Source organism: Strigops habroptila, chromosome 10, assembly GCF_004027225.2.
Source record: "Strigops habroptila isolate Jane chromosome 10, bStrHab1.2.pri, whole genome shotgun sequence".
NCBI lineage: Eukaryota > Metazoa > Chordata > Aves > Psittaciformes > Psittacidae > Strigops > Strigops habroptila.
Genome location: NC_046359.1, coordinates 13806713 through 13827139, shown reverse-complemented (window position 1 = coordinate 13827139; position 20427 = coordinate 13806713). Strand labels below are relative to the sequence as shown.

General features: G+C 44.7%; 1 protein-coding gene across 2 annotated transcripts; it reads right to left on the bottom strand.

Annotated features, from left to right (window-relative positions):
• Window positions 1–519: 519 nt before the first annotated feature.
• On the bottom strand, window positions 520–20374 carry TAF5L (TATA-box binding protein associated factor 5 like). Of its 2 annotated transcripts, XM_030498889.1 has the most exons (5): window positions 20124–20374; window positions 15316–15460; window positions 11729–11833; window positions 8332–9056; window positions 520–2447 (listed from the first exon to the last, which is right to left on the bottom strand). In XM_030498889.1, exons 2-5 carry the CDS (start codon window positions 15455–15457, stop codon window positions 1650–1652), a joined length of 1770 nt encoding a protein of 589 aa, XP_030354749.1. In that variant the 5' UTR covers window positions 15458–15460; window positions 20124–20374; the 3' UTR covers window positions 520–1649. The 2 variants fall into 2 exon arrangements, with proteins under 2 accessions (XP_030354749.1, XP_030354748.1); XM_030498888.1 differs by lacking the exon at window positions 20124–20374 and having other exon boundaries at window positions 15316–15958.
• Between the last annotated feature and the right edge of the window lie 53 nt (window positions 20375–20427).

Below are 20427 nucleotides of genomic sequence, written 5' to 3'. Positions count from 1 at the left end.
TCTCAAGAGAATTCTCTCATGAAAGTCCAGAAGACCTGAAGGAAGCTGAAGGAAAATATTGTTTAATACCAACAGGCTGCCTAGAAAACATTAGGGTTGTGCCTTTGCTCAAAAGAGACATTTTAGAACATCAAACCACAAAATAAAGGTCACACAACGCTACGGAATGAGGCCTTCTGGTGCACAGTGTCAATCTCAGGGGATACCAAAATCTTCCGCATGCATTTCAGCTGATCTACAAAGGTATGTCAATACCCTAACCCCATGACCTGCCAAGTCAGCTCTGCAGAAAGCAAGTAGGGGGATGTCAAACTTAGCAGGCACCAAGTGAACAAGACCACCAGATTCAGCCTTCAAGTGCGAAGCGGGCTCTGGCTCAAGCAGCAGAGAAGCAAGCTCCTGCCCTCTCCTTCCCATGCAAGTCAGAGCAAGTTTCCCAGAAAGGGACCAAACCTTTTTTTTTATTTTTTTTTTTTTAAACTAAATGCTTTTAATAGAAAACAAAATACAAAATAACTCTTTCCAGAAAGCAGAAATATTTAATCTCTCAAAATGACAAACTAGAACGTGCTTTTTCCGCAGATCCTTGTTGTAAATGCTGATGATTTATCTCACAAAGTGTTCATGAAACTGATATTGCCACATTTTGAGAAAAATCCAACACTGGCAGAGCTGCCTCTGTGTAGACACAATAATTTAGTAATACTATTTTTTCCCATGTCACTTTGTGTGTCTCTCTCCCTGTTCCCCTCTCCCTGGACTGCCAACTTCCATTTACGGAAATATTTCTGAGGTGCAGTGGTGGATTGACATGCCCTGTTTCCATTAGGAGTCCAAGCTCAGTCGCTTCAGTTCTGTTGTGCCCTTCCTCCAGACAAGGCAAGCTGTTTCTTACCCTTAAAGCCACCAGTCTACCTCCACTGTCCTCCCATCCTCAAAACACAGTGCAACCAGATTCAGAAAGATTCCTAATTAATGGAACATAAATACATCACAGCTAGTACCAGGAACCAAACCCAAATGACAATGCAGAGATGGGCCCCAACTGAGGTCAGATTTCTGCTCCCTTACTAAAAAGAAAGATGGTATTTTCTACTTAGCTAGTCCAAAATATTCCAGAAGTGCTATAGGAAGCTGTAATATTTAGCACTACCACTGTAGAAAATACACAATGTTCTTTTAATAGAAGGGTCTTAAAATGATGGTCCTCTGCAATACCAGGAAAAGGAAAGCAAAAGAAAAAACACTGGGCCAGTAGTTCTCCACTCAAGCCTCAGTTAACAGTAGGTAGATGTGCCCATCAATCAATGCAGGATGTTTCAGTGCAGGTCAGCAGCTTATCTGGTTGGCGGTTTCACTTGTCTGGACTAGGCTTTTGTTTTCCCCAAGCTACTGGATTTACTGCCCTTTTCCCCGTCCTTACCAGTACAAGATTAGAATGTATACATTATTTTCATCCCTCCTCCTTTTTGCCTTATTCCATTAGACAGCACAGGCCTTTTTGTGGGCAAGGCATTTTAAAGCATTTGCATGAACGTGCCTTTCAAGGGGGCAGAGGAAGAAAAGTGTTTCACAGTCAGTAATCTCAGCTTCCAATGGACTCTGGCATTCAATACACCCACCCACTTCCCTAAGAAAGAAAAGAAAAATTAATGTTCCTGATTTTCTTGTGCAATTCCAGTCACTAGAAGAAGATTACAGGCCATAAACTGTACGCTCAGTACATTATTCATCTGTCCGGTATATACACCAACCAGTTCACTGGAAGACCCATCTGCAGGGGCGTTGCAGTAAGTGTTCCGAATGTCCCAGACCCGGACTGAGTTGTCCATCGATGCTGAAGCAATTAAACTACTGTCGGGGCTAAAAGTAAGGCTGGTTATGTTGTCCGTGTGCCCCCTCAGTTCTTTGTAAAGAGTTCCTGACGCCAGGTCCCACAGCTTGAGCCGCTGGTCTTCACCTGCTGATGCCAGGTACTTACCGTTGGGAGAAAAGGCGAGCGCTAACACGGGGCCACGGTGCCCGGTGAAGAGGCGCACTGAGTTGCCTTGCTGAGTGCTCCACAAGCGCACAGTTTTATCCGTGGAGCCTGTCGCTAAGTAGTTGGAATTGGGGTGGAACTTGACGCAGTCTACATCCGCCAAGTGGCCTGCGTATATCCGCAGCGGGTACGTCCGATCAAATGACCAGAGCCTTGCAGTGCGATCGTGGGAACCACTGGCAAAGTACAGGCTGCAGGGGCTGATATCCAAGTCCCAGACAGGATAGGCATGTCCTTGGTACAGCACAGTGTTTGTAAAACTTCCCAGGTCCCAGTATCTGATGGACATGTCCTCAGAACAAGATAAGAGTCCTGAACTGTCGGAAAGAAACCTCGTGCTATACACAGGTCCACAGTGTCCTCTCAGGATCTTCATTTCTGTGCCTGCGCTGTCGTCCTCTTCCTCCTGGTCAGGGAGGAGAAAAAGAAACAAGAAAGGAAAGCATGTTTATCTGCTCAACAAATACAGGAACCACCAGGAGGAAAACAGGCGGGTTTTAAAACAGAAGAAGTTATTTTAGACATGGCACATTCTGAGACACAAACGCGTTTGTTACATCTAAGCTAATGCTGAAAAGATGGCGAGATAAGACTTTATATAACAAAGCTTTTATCCTCATTTTGTGTAGCCTTATGCTCACTGCAGAAGGCACCTTAACCTGGGATTGTATGCAAATAGGGAAAAAAGTATTTTATGTCATTTTCCCACTTGCTCAAAGCATATGCTTATTCCCTGTCCACTCTCTACTAAATATTTGGCAAAGATGTTGAAACAGATCTTGGCATGTGCTCTTTCAGTGTGGTCGTTATTGGAAGTGAATCTCACGGTAGAGGAAAAAGAAACACAGATGTCTTAAACGAAAGGTAGGAGATGGGAAGACCAAGCATACTTGACAAGCTATCTGCTGGATGTTCTTTCTTAGCTCCACATGTGAACAGAAACCCAGTAAGGCTTTAATATCTATTTCTGCATGCAAGCTCCACCAGGATGCTTTCACATCCTCACCCTTCAACAGCCTACAAGAACAGCAAATGTAGGCAGCTTATTTAGGTCAAAGGATCTATTTTGGGTTAGGAGAAGATGAATAACCACAAAAAGGATGGCACTGGAAACCTTTTTATCCTGTAATTCTCCAATCCAAGTACCAGGGCAGACAGTCAGCCAGTAAAAGCTTTAGCATTTAAAGACTGTTCAGTGAGCTGTGCTAAAGGAATCTCCTGATGGAGGGTAAGAGTCTCTTACCCTCTACTCAAGTAGCACCTCTTGATGCTCAAAGGCTACAGACTGCACAAATTCCAACAAACCTCAGAGTGCCCTTGCCTGACAAGCTGGGGTCTCCCTGACAGAGTGCAAAATAACCATGGCTTGGAGCGCATCTGTGCTCGAGACCGCGCTTCCTCAGCCTGTCAGGCAGACGCTTTACCTCAGCACTGAATCAGTAACTCGTCCATGGACAATCTCTGCACATCAAGCTCAACACAACACCCTTTTGTTTGTGAGCAGCCCCTTTAACTTTTATCACCACAAACTGGCCCGTTTCCTGCAGAAGGAGCACTTCCTGCCCCGAGAGGAAACCCAATTCCCCAGGGCTGCCGGACTGCTGGCGACCAGCAGAAGTCAATGTGTCCCGAGCAGCTCTCTCGGCTGACTTGACATCTCCCATACCTCTGACCTCAGGACCCACAGACAGTTTTGCTTCAGACTTAGCAACAAGCCTGGAAGCCCTTCTCCTCCAGTGGTTTCAAATCTCCCTTCAGAAGTGAGCTTAGCTAGTTCGCTGCCTTTTTCCATCTCAGCTGCATGTTCAGTAGTGTGCAGCAAGCCATGTTTAGCAATGCTAATTCTCTTCAGAGCAGTCAGTGCCCATGGGAGTTTTATGATGTGGCTGGGAGCCAACTTCATCTCTGCTATGGAGGTGAGGCAGAGAAATTGCAGGCTCTAGCATGCAAAGCCCCATTCTCATTCAAATTGCTTTTTCTGCCTCAGATAGAGCATTGCTTGCTGGAATCCACAGCATCTCTAGGCTATGATACCACATTAAAGGGAGAGGCTGATACCTGCAGCATTTTATACTATTTAATTATGGCCGTAAGATTCCACACAAGTTACCAGTGGAAGTCCATTCAAGTTACCTATAATGTACTATAGTTTCTGTAAATTCTGCAAGTCCAGGTACTTCATTTTTTGCCTTCAAATTCATACAGGGAATTGGGCTGTCTGCAAGCACATATTCTCTTTTACAAGTACCTACTCTTCTTTTCTTGTATTACAGCAGCAGCTTATTTCGCAATGCCTCTGCAGCATTCAAAACCACACTCCTATACGGTCACAGGTAGTAAACCTTATCTTTTGACTTCTGTTTGACACACACTTAACATATCAACTGCACAGTGCTGTTACAGCTCACTGAAAACAGTGTACCTATAATGCTTCTGAGTCACCGCATTTTTCCATTTCCTCCCTACAGCAGTCAGTCTGCTGACCAGACTAACAAAGCAGCTGGAAGTGCAGGCACTGAATGACTGCCTCACAGAACCAAGCCTCATTTCTTTGTCAGATCAAGCACACTCTTCCTTTCATCCCACAGCTACTACCGTGTAGATTTGTATCTGCAGCAGCTACAGAAAGGTTACGACCTGTGTTATAAATCAGCAGGGAGGCAGAGAATCCCTCTTTGTAATATTTTTTCATGATTTCAATTTCACACGCTGAGTATGTTTCCAGGATATAACATACCACTGGGCACTACCCAGATATCCATTAGCTCCTTTTGAAGTGGCTGCTGCTGCAGCTTAGCATAAACGATTTGTATTTCCTTGGAATGGACAAGAAATTTAAATTATATAAGCCTATTTTAATCAATAACCTACACACACACTAAAAGCTACCTTTTAGTATTTGAACTATCCCTTTTGAAAAGAAGAACTATTAAAACAGATTTTAAGTCATAAAACGGAACTGGAAAACCCAGCAACACTACTAAAGTGACCTAAAAAGAATTTAACAGTGAACAGGAAGTCTTCCTGAGCAAGTACAAGACTTGCAAAAATTACATTATTAAGAAACTGAAAAGAACAAAAATGCTGGCATGTTTTATTACATGGGATACCTTCCAAATTATACACCTATGGACAGACTAACTCAGCTATTACTTAAATCAGGAATGGATTTTGCATGACAGTCATTTCAACCCAGAAAAATGTACTGCCGATGCATTTAACCTTGTGAGCAGCAAACATTATCTAGCTGACAAAAGTTACCTTGATCTTCCACCCAGCATAAGCCTCAAGGGAATGGGCAAGCCTCAAAAAGCAACAATAACCTCAAAAAACCCTGAAACACACAAAAAAATCTCACCCTGCCCCCTCCCTTTTTCCTAACTAGTAACAGGTTTCCTGCGTGTCATCATCTCATCCTGCGGTGCTCTTAAGATGCCAAGAGGAAAGATCCCTTAACTGCCTATAGCAGGGAGCTTCCCAGCAGGGAAAGATGAGGGAGTAGGTATGGCTCTCTTTGCAGGACATTCCTTACTGCTCCTTCCAGAATTCCCTCCCATCTGCCCTCCACCAAGGTGTCAGCATCATCCCTGCTCATTACCACTTGAAGGACCACTGCCACTTAAAAGCAGAATCTTAGAAGCAGAGCTGAATGGGGTCAAGACTTACGTCTTCACAAAACTTACAGACTGCCACTCTTGCAGCTTGGAATAGACAGTATTATTTTCTGTTGTTGATTTATGTAATACCAGCAATGAGCATGGCAAAACTGCAGCGAGACAAACAATACATCCACTTGCACAGCTGTAAAACTGCATTTTTATACTGGACTTTAAGGAAGAGAGACTATGAAGTGGCATTTGTGAGATGCTACTATAAAGAAAATGGATTTACTTTATCCCCAAATAGTAAGCCTCTCCTACTTCCAGAAAGCAAGACAACACTGGTGAAGTGCACTGGAGCATCAACTGAGCAAAATTCACTAAATCTAGACCGAGTAAACAATTTTAACCTTAGGGACAGTGACTTTACATGGACTAGTAAAAAAAAGTAATTTTCTAACACTTTCGCCAGGTCTCAACCTCATTTTTATATATATACACACACACAAAGAGATAATAAACCCACTAGTGTAGCTTTACTGCCACCCTGAACAAGATCTACTGAAACTAACAGTTTTAAGACTTCTGTATCTTCATAGGAAGGACCCATTTGCTTGCAGCAAATCAGAAATCAAGCTGAAGATTATTTCAGGCACTACTATTTAAACACAGTATCCAAAGCTATTTACAGAATACAGAAATCAACCAAAAGAAAGCTCAGAAACCTTACAAAACCCAGCCAAGTTTAAGCTCCTCACAAGTTATTTGATAGAATACACTGAAGCAGTACCAAAGCACATTCAGAATTTCTGTTCTTTGTCAAATTTTTCATCAGGTTTATCGCTGTGAATTGCTGCTGATCAGACTGCAGTGACAGCTGAAACACAGCCCCTGTCTGACTGAGCTGCATGAATGATGACTGCAGCCCGGTAAGGATGGTCTTGTTTGGTCTGTCTCGGTATCTGCGGCTTCCACCTACTAGGGAACCCAGGAGGGTGCTGGTCTGTTCCCACCTGCGACCCTGTGGGTCCCTGTGTATTTTCACTTAGGACTCCCTGTCCGCTTGAACCACAACACTCTCAGATACTTGAATTTATTTCTTTTGTGGTCAACAGGCTTTCGTTTTCATTTGGGAGATATAACCAACAGTCTGTTCAGGATGGTATCCTCCCTTAACTCTGAACTCCTGATCAGGTCACTATTTGTTTTTTCAGTAATGGAAGTTTTTCAGGGCAATGACGACTTTGATCTGTGCTGGTCCTTGACCAGTTTTTGGGTTTAGACCTATGCACTAATACTGCAGGATACACAAAATATTAAAACAGCCAGCAGGAGCCATTTGTACTCAAGCTTCCACGGCTGTTTCATAATACACATACGATATGCAAGTATCTGTCTATGAGCCAAAAAAAGCTAATAGGCACTCCTGATAACCTGTGAGTATCTCGATTTTCTGTAGTCTGGAGCCAGAGGAGGTGACCTGCTGATTTACCAGAGAAATTCTCCTCTGTTTCAGTTATTGACATTTGGTTTCCATGACAGGCAATACACAGTCATGTGTCCTGTGAACTCTTGCAGCTTATAATGAAAACAAGTCCATAGTTCCATTTTGAGCTAGTCTGACCCACTTACCCGCTCGCTCTGCAGAAAGGGTTAACCTGGGGAGCAGTTAGCTATCTCACCTGGATGCCTGCCTCTCCTCCTCAAGCTGACTAACAAAGGAATCCCTAACCATAGATCTCTCCATATTGCAAGCTCTCTGCACTCTTCCAAAATAAACAGAACCCTGCCACTAGGTATTTTTTGTGAGAACAACAGTGGAAAAAAGGATGGTGCTAACCCCCCTTCAAAAGGGTGTGATTGAACAAAGGAAGAGTCACAAATTCTGATCTCTAACCAGATATAAGATGCTACGTGGGCAGCTACGGCAAGAGGGGAGGAAGGGTGTGACTAGAAGGGGAGAAAAACACCCCAGTAAACTAGAAGATGCCATCTAGCCTGGCATGTGAAGGCACACACAGCCCTGCCTTTGTCTCCAGCGCTCCAGAGTGGGAAGCCTCTGCAGTTTCTACACTGCAGATTCCCTGACAGAGACATTTTGCATAATTTTTCCATGCTAACTCTTCACCTCTGGATAAAGTGATATTGAAATTCAGTTTTGCACTTAGGCATCCCTTCTTCCTCAGGCCTCAGACCAGCCCTGGTTGGCTCCTTCCTTATTCTGTCTTTATTTTCCTCTTCCTTCACTTCTTCCCTTCTTTCCACCCTTCTGACTGGTGGTTCTGAGCTGCTTTCTTTCTAATTTTCATTCACCACAGTGTGTTTTTACTGCCTGCATGTGCTTGTTTCATCTTCCCATCCACAAGAAGGCCCTAAGCTCCTCAGGGAAGGAAGCTTTCTCCGTACAGGGCTGCCTGTGTACTGCTGTCTGTTCAAGGACAGCTGGAGGAGAGAGATCAGCACCTAGCACTAGCAAACTATGACCCGAGCACAAACTCACTGCACCTCAGTGCACCATTTACAACCATCGCAGGAAAGAAGAAGGACAAGAGTAGGCTATAAAATTTGTGTGTTGAGGCAGGCAGGTTGTGGAACAGCCTCACAGTCCCTGGAAACATTACGAGATATTCCACAATGCATGCCTAAAGCAGAAAGGGTGGAGGGGTGGGAAACAGGGAAAGGTATTCAGACCTCCTCATCCAAGATGTCACAAGCCAGACGGATGCGGGACACATCAACGAGGTGGGGCTCAGATTTTAGCTTCCTGGAACGCAGGCTCCACAGCTTCACACACGAATTATCGAACCCAGCAGCCAGCAGCTTGCTATTTGGTGAAATCTCTGCAGTGTTCAGCAACTGCTCTGTATTGTAGAAGGCATAGAAACAGATGGTTGTTAAGGAAGGGGGCCCATCCTTGACACGTTTGATGCTGTCCTGCAGTAAATCCAGCGCCGCCTCGTTCTGCAGAATGGAAGCTGGCACGTCACTGGGTTCCAGACCATTGCTCTCGTTGCGTGAGGAGCTCCCGCCAGCATAGAGCTGGTAGTCAGTCCTCTTGGCGGGCTGCACATCCAGGTGAATGTGCAAGGTCAGGACTTTGCACAGGGCATTGTTGTTGTCACTTTGGAGGTAGCGAAGAAGGTAGTTGTAGCTGTCCTCTTGAAGGCGGATGACGTACTTGTTGTCCAGAAAAGCCCGGAGCTTCAAGTTGGACAGGATATCTTGAATAGTCATGGTAGTCTGCAACTGCTCAATGATATCCTTCTGGCTGGCATTCTGCAAGAACATGCCATGGAAGCGGCTGTAAAAACTGTCCACTGTGCTTTTTAGGCCATTCTGGACCATGTTCAGATGGAGGTAGACGAAGAGGGGATACAGAAGAGGCATCACTTCATGGCTGTGCTGAGAATCTGAATCTATATAAAAAACAGCAACAAACTGTGAATGATTTCTCAATCATTTTCTTCTGGGAATAAAACAGAGCAAGGACAACTACTGCAAGAAACCTTGACAGTGGCATCAGAGAGCAAGCAAGAGGAGACTTTTGTTGGTGCACCTAAGTGAAGCTCTTCTGTCACCTAAAGGGGATACACAGTACCTACTACAGATCTCAACAGAGATTTTCAAGTCAGTGAGGGACCTTGTCAGAAGAAAATGCAGAGATTTCAAAACCCTTTTTAGGCATGGGCCAGCTCATAAAATATATGAGAACTGAAATTTTCCCGTTTATTTAAGAAGAAAAACTGTGCCCTCTGTTTATTGCAATAAATGGACTTCAAAATTTACTCATTATATTTAAAATAGTATTTAACAAAATTATTTACTTAGCTTGTGTGGGCCTGTACTTTGGTGGCTTTTTCCCCCCTCAACTTCAGTAAAACTTGCACGTGGTGCTTTGGATGGAACTGACTTGTCTCGAGGAGAAAGGAAGCTAGCTTGCAAAATGTACTGCAATACGCTGTGTGCTCTTGTTTTATTTCTGTGCCTGCTCACGTGCAAACCGCAGCAGTAATTCCTAGTACACACTGTATCAAACTCCCGATGAGGCTGTGCTGTACCTTGCAGAGACTAATGTGTCACCAGCTTCTTGGGGCTGTTTCCCTCCCAGATTCAGCTGGCTGCTGCTCCAAGGAGCGGAGCCCTGCCACAGAACACCATGGCAAAATACAGGGCTGCTACAATGAGTTACCAGAGGACCACAAGGTCCAAATTACTAGAACAAAATAGGCACTGCTGCTCTTCAAACAGCATTGCTGCTTTTCAGCTTGTACTTCCCTTCTGCCACTCACCAATGTATAGTCTTTTCCTCCCCCTTTCATTAGGTTATTTTTCCTCTCCTGTTGAGCGCTCCTTCAGACTTTCTCTGGTCTATACTGTGCCTCTCTCCCATTTCTAGATGAGTAACTACGGAGCGTGTGGTGTATATACGTATTTGCATACTTAGGCATCATTCTACTTTCTGTCCCACTGAAACTGGGCCAAAGCCAGTGAAATCATTGGCCTGTGTGTAGTAAAAACTCTTAAGCAGCCAGCATGAGCTTTTTTCTAGAAATGTAACATGGGGAAGGACCTCACCCTGCAGTGGGGGGAAAAAAGGGTAGAGATGGGAAGTCGCCAGAAATGGGAATGAAGAAAATGCTCACCCAGGAACATAGGAAGAGAGGTTACAGGAGCTGGGACTGTCTAGCCTGGGGAAGAACAAGGGGGTATCCAACCGCTCGCTGCGGTACCCAGTGGGACATTATGGAGGAAAAGGAGCCAGCCTCTTCTCAGAGGTGCTCAGTGAAAGGATGACAGGCAAGCTGCTGCAAGGGAAATGCTCACCGAATCACTCAGCCCTGCAGCTGGGGGCCGGAGCAATCTCCATACTTTCTGATTTTCAAAATGTGGCTGGACAAGATCTTAAGCAATGTGATCAAACTCTAATTTTGCTCTGCTTTGAGCAGCTGGTTGAACTAGAGACCTCTAGAAGAATTCCTAGTTTATTCAGTGGTCCTAGTCCCCTGCCCACTCCTCAGGCATCACAGAGATGGGAAGTGTCCTGCTGTGCCTTGCGGCTGGCTGGGAAGTTATTCCCTTGCACAAACAGAAGCAGTTCATGTGCGTAAGAATTCTGAGCAACATGGACAAAAATAATGAAAACACTTGACCTGAGCACCAAAACCATGCCTAGCACTTCCCCAAGCGATATTTAAGCCACTAAGCAGAGCAATCATACTTAAAAATCTAATAAACTGTAAGGATTTACCTCCAATGCTAAAGTGCAATGGCGTAAAACTGCTCTAGGTGGCAAGGTGAAGACTTCACTATTTTCTGCCTCTGTCTTCCTGCCGGCCTCCTTCCTTTTCCCTTCAACGACTACCAGGAATATTAATCATAGCATTATGCACACTGGGATCAAATCCCTACACTGGACAAATGTAGATATGCCCAAAGGCGGGTGAAGTGGCTTTCCTTGGAGCTATTCTCTAAAAATCCTATCTCCTTTCTTCTTTCCACATTTCGGACTATTAGAAGAAATAAGGACATTCCCAGGAGTACCTTTAGTTTCATTATTATTAAAAAGTTATATCAAAAAAGAAAAATGATGATTGTCTTCTGCATCACACTACAGAATGAGAATTTTTTTTTTTTTACTTTCTGTCATACACCTCCAGTCTCCAAGCCAGTACAGATAAATTTAAGGGAACATTCTCCCTTAAAAATCTAGACCATCATAAAAATAAACCAATTATGAATAAAATTAAAACCTTAAACTAAGAGAGAGAACTACACTCATTTCTAAGTTACCTGCCTTTCACATAAAGCACTCTAATCTTCCTTCTTGTCCCGTATATAGAAGATCTACAAAGGCCAAATGCTTGAATAAGAAAGGGCAAACAGGCAGCTATCTACAAAACCCAAAGCTACTCAAGCATTCAGACAACAACAACAACAATAAATTTTTCTAATTGTACTAACTGAAATCTCTAATCTAGAAATCAGGATTGTTAGCGACATGATTTTAAATTTTAATATATTGTCCTTTACTCATTAAAATGATAAAAAAATCATCTACTTTCCTCTTCCTTTGCTTCCTGGTATTTACCTGTGAGAAAATTGCGTAATCGTCCAAATTGTACTTCATATTGCTGTGGCTCCGCCAGGCAGGGAGCTGCAGACACCACGTTGGCACAACCAGATTCAGATTGGACTGTGAAATAAAATAAGTAACAATCAAACAGGGATTTAAGGAGTTTCGCATGTGTGTCTGGAAACAAAGCTTCTCATGAAACCCAAGGTAATGCCGTCATCAAGATGACATTTCACCTTTCGAACTGTCCAGGGGTGACATAGACTGAAGCATCTAAACATGGCATTAACAACCTAGCCAGATTGCGAATGAGAAAGTATACTGAAAGCTTAAAAAAAGCCAAACCTAAAAATCTCAGCTACTCATCTGCTTCCCCAAGAATATACTGTTAAGTTTTCAAATACAACCTTAAGGTCCCAAGAAATTCAGAGTAACACCATCACAGATCTACAAGATACTCAGTGGTTTTACTACTGTGCATCCAGAAAAGATGAGGAAAGCAATCTACAACTTCTTCCAAAACAAAGTTTCTTTTACAGCAGCACCCACCAACCATCATGGACAGGAGGTCTGCAGTAGCACTACCTCAGAGTCTCACATTCCTTGCCCCAGTCATTGTTATTTACAACAAATGACAATCATTATCATTTACTAGTCTCCCAAAGATGATGGTGAAAACACACTGAATCTCTAAGCAAACACTTAGTAGTTTTTAACCAGAATGTGTCCTCCTCCTTGAGGATTTTACGTTAAAGGGCAGCTGGTATCTGACCACAACCCCAGTTGTTATGGTCTCCTGCAATGGCGTTAAACTGATTTTCAGAACCAGCATCAATGCTGGGAATTGGCTTCTCCTGCTCTGGCACCAAACCTTTGCTCTCCTGCTAACCTCTCAGAATCCGACAGGGGACTTTGTGCGAGTTTACAGGCACCCACCAACATAACCTAAGCATATACAAATGCTAGTGATTAGAAACACGAGTTACAAAATGATAACCCATATGTTTATTTGTCTGCTCTTCTAAGAGCACGAAAAGGCAAAGAGTTTCACTAGTTTCCTTTCCTACATCTTTAAAAATCTGTAACTGTTCTCCCCTCCACAAAACCTGTTTTCATCACTCTCACTTCAACTTCTTTCAGCCTCCCCTGCCCCCCACTGCTCTCCATCCTCTCTCTTTGCCTTCCTACTCCCGATTGATCCCTTTTTGTTCCAGCGCTTGGCTCATGCACAGAGGCACAGTTCTGACAGCCCTGGAAGTCTATAAACGACATCATCAAATGTTCGCATGCTAAAGAGAGATAGGCCAGCCTCCAGCTCATCTCAATGCTGCTAATTAGAAAGAGATCAGCACATGGCGTACAGGCAGCCTGTTGCTGTTCTCCCCTTTCTCTTTCACTCTCTCTGGTAAGACATTCTGTCTTCCTGAAGCTTATGGAAATACAGGAAGTATGTTTACCAACTCTCCAGGGCAAGCTGAATTCACCTTTGGAAACAGAGAGCAGGGCTGTGCTAATCATCCACTCATGGGAAAGAACAAATACAGATTCCAGCACCAATACCCTATCTTCTCTCTAATCAGTTTAGAAATAAACAAATACAACCTGTTAAAAGTTACAGATACACCGCACTTTCTTTCTACAGCCTGGCTCCTTCGGAAACTGAAAGCTGCTAAGAACTCGAGGCCCACAGACTGGTATTACTTCATGGCTAAAGTAAAAAACTCTGCTATTTGGAATCAAAATTTAGCATAATCAATATTCAGCATGAGAAAGTAAACTGCATGCACGCACATACAGTAACTCAACAACATTTAGTGACAGTTTTCAATGTCACCTATTGTAAAATCAAAGAAAAACAAAAATATGATGGCCTGTCTTTTATTTCCCTGAAATAAAGCAACGCAGGCTTTAGAATCTGGTCAGTTTTCATTCAGTCTGCAAAACTAAGATGACTGCAGCAGAAAGTATTTTCAGCCTCTGTTTTCAAAGTAAGTACAAGCTGGGATTTTCTTTCTCAACAGTTATTCATGGAACTGCAGCATACTCACTGACAGCTTACTACGAGCGTGTCTGACAAGTAGTACGCAGCTAAATACATGAGAGCAGACCATTTTCAGTTCTAATGAAAACTGATGACTAAGTTCTGAATCACCAGCCACAAAACCCTTGCACTGGCAAGAGCACACAGACTAGTAAGAAATTTAGTAATAACATTTGGTGTAAGGTTAGTAAAAAGACAAAACCCAATCAGACACTCATTCACACTCTTTCCTGAAACATTTTTTTCCCCTGGATGATGCCATATGCAAACGCAAGGGCTTGTAATCCAATTCATCTCTCCTATTTCAGATACTCCTGTGTCTTCCTGGCACGGTTCGCCCCAAGTTCTAGTCCCGTTTCAACACTGACCCTTCCACCCACCTCTCCCATAAAATCTCCCATCAAAAATATTTCAGCATTTTACTTTGGTTTCATTCCTCCCCCATCTCCCCCAAAATTACTTCAGGGAGTTACAACAAACTTCCGATAGTTACTCTGAAAACTGCAAGGAAATTAAAAGTACTAAGAAGACGTAAGTCACTTGTAATAACAAAATATTACCCAATTTCCTTCAGGCCCCTGAGAAAGTCAGACTGAACATTTACTCACCAGTCACTCATCTTTGGATTATAACTATGCCAAAATACTCTATAGAGGCGGAAAGAGCTATTTCTGCATCCAATCTTATCTAGTTACAAGCAGAGAGTTATACAGCAACTAATGCTTTGTCAAATCAAGTTGTATCACCAGTAATTAAGGTCTCCACGACTCTTGGCCTGGGATAGTGTCATAACCTAAGCAATTTCATTTACAAAAACGTTTCCTCCTGGTATTTTCATCCAAAGGTCAGCCCAGTATTTTCTATCAGTTTTACAATTAAATTTATTTATAACCTCCACATTGCTTGCATCCTTTCACTATTTGTACATGCTCATGCAGTAACATAGTTTGCTGTAACAAAAATAATAGTTAGAATGAAGACTGTTGCAGACATGATTTGAAAAGCAAGTAGTATAGCAGGATTCAAAAGCCTTTAAGAATGAGGAGGAAGGGCATGCAGGGAAATAAACTGTCTCACCCACTGAAGGTTTTTTTGTTTGTTGTTGGTTTTTTTTCCAAGACAGAGCAGAGAAAGAAACCAGCCTGTATCACTGCCATTTCACACGACATAACTCTCCTGGAGTACAAAGGTGCAACAGATTTTCATGCTTCCACTTAATTCCTCATCTAGGTTCTTCTAACCTTCATCCCAAAGCACCACTACTCACCAGACTTCATGTTCTTTGGGATACAACACAAGCATCTTCCACTACACAGATATATACCCTTCCTATACTCCTGTTTTAGTTGCTGTTTCACCAACCATGAATCACATCTGGTTACACTTTCATACATATTTTCATTCTTCAAAAGTTCCTATCTCACTCCAACTTCACACTGAGGAATTTATTTCAAAAGGAGAGCTGTCCATATGCACAGACAAATTCACAGTTACCAACGTACATATTTACACTCGGCACAACCCTGCCAAGAAGCACGTGTAGAAAATACAATAGCCTTACCTGTGAGATTAGCTGCCATCTCTTCAGCAGTCTGACACAGCCTCAGCCCTTGTTTTAGGGGACCTTCTGAGTCCACGTACTGACGGCGCTTGAGGTAGCAGGACACTGCCATCTGAATCTGTTCTGCGCGTACGCGTTTCATGACCTCAAGAGGAAAGAAAGAGATGATGAGGCTCTTGCTTTGTAGGTATATGCTAAGATAAACACACTCCATATGCTAAGATAAACTGATAGAAAACAAACTGCTCAGTATTTTAATTGCTGAAAGCAAACAACTTCATTACTGAAGAAAGAAAAGAAACTTTTATGTATTTGCCTCTCAGTACTGAGGTGTAACTAGACACTTTGAATCAGATCCCTGAAGGTATTTTGCTGCCTAATTCTACTACTTTCACCAAGGAATCAAAAACACTTATGAGGATTCTGGACCAAAACTGCAGTGGTGAGCTGCAGCATTTGTTTTTGTTACAAATAGCTCATAAAGAGGGAGTGTTTCTCTTCCTTGCTTTTTTAAAGTGGCTGTTTGGGTATTCTTCAGTCATTTTCTGATTCCTCTGCTTGACCAACCAAAAAACCAATTGCATTTCAGTCAGGTTAAGTCCCCAGAAAAAAAGAAATAAAAATAAAGGGAAATTAAAACAAAAGCAGAGCCTTTTGCCTTTTTCACCTGCCCCTATCTACCTAGAGTCCCCTCCTATAAAAGTCCTCTCGGACACCACTTGGTAGTATCTCAAAACTGAAAGGAGCCCAATGCTAGCTTTTAGCCTCTGGCTTGTAATAAAAGAATCTCAGTAAGATGAAAGCAATCACTCCCTTGCAATATGAGTCGTCTCTGACTGCCACCAATACCTTGCAATAGCCATTGATTTTACACATAGGTTTAGACAACCTAAAAGGCTTTAAGTAAAGTATGACTAAGGAACATTTTTATTCTAACAGAGTAATAGGTAAAGCCTGCATCTACACATTACAGCTCCACTACCAGTGACCTGCACGTGTTTCACAAGTGCACACGCCTTCTGGTTTGAGTAGCTAAATCTGATGAAACATAACTTCTCAGAGACACAGAGAAGGATGCCCTTCCCCCCTTATGAGAACTGTATTTCCCACAAAATGACAGCATTAAAAATGATCGTAAATGAGCCTTTTCTAATACCCATGCACACTTTAGTGCTTATCCCAGTTGTTAGAACAATAAGCCCTCTGTGAAGTTCCAAGCAGAGAGAGATGCAAGGTTTCAGCAAAAGTTGCTTTAAACAGATACGTGGAATTGCAAACCCTTATGCTTTGGCAAAAGCCTTAAAAAGATTTCCATTTTTTCCTCACAGGTGAAATAACTGTTGAGGGTGGTGAAGGGGCATCAGCAAAGTGGAGTTTTCGGAACATCTCCAAATAAACCTATTAAAATGAATTTCAGTCACAACTTTTTCCACTCCAAAAGCAAACCTCTTTTTCATTTTCCTTGCAATTAAAGAAATTGCATCTGAGTATTATACTGTCTCAACTACAACACTTCTGCTGCACAAAACTCTAGGGAAGATAGAATTCTAGTGAAGACCACGAAGAAGGGTGAACATAGGGATGGACCAGCATCTTAGCACCCTCCTAGAAAACACCCTGAACTAAGCTTTGCAACGTATTAAGTTCCATCCTGAATTTCAGCCAGCAGCATGGACTCACGAACAAGCGACTTGCCTAAGTTCACCTCTGCATGTACTCTGATGTACGGTTTAGGTTTGGGTAGCAACATAATTATATTTGAGATGCTTTCATAGATGCATAGGTGATATCTCATAGATTTCAAGTCCAGAAACTGTTTTGGAGAATTTGCTTCTAGATTGTTGTATTTGGCTTATAATCCAAAAGAAACTCACTCCCACAAATGGCACAGAACAGATTCATCTAAATGTTTCTGAAGTGCTTTATTCAGTCAGAACTGTGCACATCAGCCTCAAGTCTGTGGTTTAATTGCAAAGAGAGAGCATCTAGAAATATCCTTGCCCATTCTTTTGTTTTGCTTTAGTTACAGGATCAATTTGCACCAGGTTAGATTTGGTGAGTACAGGTAATTCTTCATAAACTCATAATGGATCAGAGAAACTGAAAACTGGTATGTGAAAGATGCAGAACTCCAGAGGACCCTTTGAAATGGCAGTGACAAACAAGAGCAGCACTTAGATCAGCCTTTTCAAGCTGCTGAACCAGCAGACGATGAACAGAGAAAATGGTAAATTTTAAATGGTAGGCAAAAAAAGCAGTAGGTAACCCCAAATTCTAACAGCAGGATCTGATGTTTCAGCAGCAGGAGAGAAGGGCCTGTGAAAGGAGCAGTCGCTGGCAGATGATTCAAATCCGAGCTTTTTCAGAGCTTTAGGGACAACAGGGAAGCCCCAGTTTCTTCAGCCAAGTCTAGCAAGGTGGCGCCTGCAGCTGCTTTATGCAGTCTGTACAGCTTCTTGCTCCCTTCACATAGTTTGTGTACTCCTCCTGGCAGTCACAGTGGTGGGTGTTACAAGCACTATCTCCTTCCCTACTCCAGGTGACAGAACAGGAACTACTTTACAGGAAATGCATCTTCACCAAGAAACACCCGTTAGCATGAGACACATCAGACACACCATCACCCCTACTTTCATTTCAGATCTTTGTTTCTTCATTCACTTTCCCTATATATTTCACCCTCAGCTTTGCAAAGAGCAATGTCACAGAGGCAGGGAAAACATGCATGAAAAGCGCAAGAGGAGCAAAACCAGCATTCCTACAAATATTCTTTATCAAGCCCTCAAAATTAGAGTATATCATAAAATAAACATAAGGATGGCCTGCCAAAATGCCTTTAGCTGCGTTCAAGCTGAGCCAGTTCACAACAGGTCAAAGATGCAGAATTTGAAGGCAAAAAAGGACAAGCCTAACGTTTTAAACTCCAATTAATCTAAAACTCTAGCTCTCATCACTGAAGATAATCTCTAAAATGTGAAACAAACTGAAATCATCCAGCATTCCCTGTCCATGCCTGCAGAAAGCTTGAAACAATCGGCCAGATGTCCCAGCTGCCTTGTTCTTCTCAAACAGCCAAAGACAACTATAAATACTAATGCCATCAACTATTTTTACTGATAAGCAAAATACATAAGGGAAGAGAGAAGAAAGATCACATCAGGAGTCTGCACAGCTACAATGCAGCATCTTCTGCAGTGTCACAAACTGGAGCACAAAAAAAGGGATATTAGGTTAATTTTTTTTTTGAGGAACCAAAACCAGCGAAGAAACCCTGAGCAGAGCCTGATCATACACAACACATCACAAGTTCCTCTTTCCTAAAGAGGCGGGAAATTAGCTGTGGAAATTCATTTCCTGCCTCAGCTACACCTCAGGTATAGGTTTAGGCAGATTCCACGACCTTGAAATATTACCACTGCAGACATACGGAAAAGAGCTTGAAAACTAGTCTTGGAAATGCTGCTGTTAAGGACTCTGCATTCCTGTCCTAACGCTGGGACAGCAAACTCTTCCTTCCAACAGTGACGAAAGACCTGTGAGCATCAGAGAAGAACCAAGGACGAGTAATCTTAAAAAAATAAACCAATAAAACACCCCACAGAAGTGCGTTTTGAATATTCGGTACTGAGATCTGTGTCTCAGGCCTCAGCTGTGGACAGATGGTACTTCACGCTTATGAATTTCAAACTACAGGTGAAATTTGGGGTATACTGACAATACTAAATCATGTTGTGACATTAGGTTAATCTCAAATACACAAAACTTCAGAATAAACAAGGGTAAACTGACAGGAAGACAACTATGAACCTAGAGCCGAGGGACATCACGCATGCAGCGGCTGCAGTTCAGAAGAACAGGCAACCGAACACGACAAGCCGACATGGAGACGCGGTGTGGTGGTGGAAAACAGGAAAAGTGCTGCAGATAGCAGGGACCAGGGAGAACGCTTCTTCCAAAGCAGCAGCATTCACATGCAGAGGCAGAGAGGAAACAGCTGTGATTTTACAAGAGCCTGCTTCCACTTGCGTTGGACCTAGGTCTGGGTTAAGCTTTACCAATTCCACAACGTATTTTCTAACTCCCCGCTGCAGACAGCGCCAAGCAGCGCGCTTCACCCACGGGGGAAGCCTCCATCCCCTGCGCGACCCTGGCAGGACGCGCTTGTCCTGCCCGCAGCAACCGCCTGACCCTGCCTCCAAGAAGGCGGCTGCCGGACCGGGCGGTCGGGCGCGAGGACCACCGGGCGGGCCGGGGCCGAGGCCAGGGGCCCCGCGGAGCCTCTCGCTCATCCCAGAGGCGGCCGGGGCCGCTGCTGCCGCCGCCCGGTCAGCGCTGCGGGCGGGGAGCGGCAGAGCGCTCGCTGAGGAGCCGCGACAGCCAAACTCTTCCCCTATCGGGATTATACAGAGGAACAGGGAAGGAGACGGGGAGGCGCGGTGCGATAAGCAGCGGCCAACCAGCCCCGCGCACTGCCCGGGGAAACGCGAGGCTATCAGCCGAACAGCCCACCCCGCGACCCCCGGGGCGCCCGACAGGCGCCCGGCCCTGTCCCCACCCGGGGCTGCCCCCAGCGCCGCGCCCCTGCCCAAGGCCTCCCCCCAGGGCCCGCCGGCCTCCCGGGAGCCGCCGGCCGCGCCGGGCCGGGGCGGGCCTGCGGGCCTCCGCCACGAGGCGGCCCGGCGGGACGCCCGGGGCCCGCTCCCGCCGCCGGCCGGCCGGCACTGCCCCCCCCTCCGCGCTGCCTCACCCCGATCCCGCCCGGGCCGCGGCCCCGCGCCGGTCCCCGCTGCCCGCCCGCTGCCACTCACTGAGCATCGCAGGCGGCGGCGGCGGCGGGAGGCAGGGTCCGGCGGGGCCGGGGGGGCGCTGTCACTGCGCCCAGCGGCGCCAGGCGCTGCCGGCGGGCGCGCCGCCGCCTCCCCTGCGTGCCGGTGCCGGTGGTGGTGGTGGCGCTGGCGCGGCCGGCGGTGCCCGGGGCCCGGCGGCGGCTGGCGGCGGCCGCTCCATGGCTCGCTGACACACGCCGCGGCGGGCGGGCGGGCGCGGGGAGGGGCGGGGAAGGGGGGAGAGCGGGACCGGGGCCGCCCCGCGCGCAGGCGCCCTCCGGCCGCC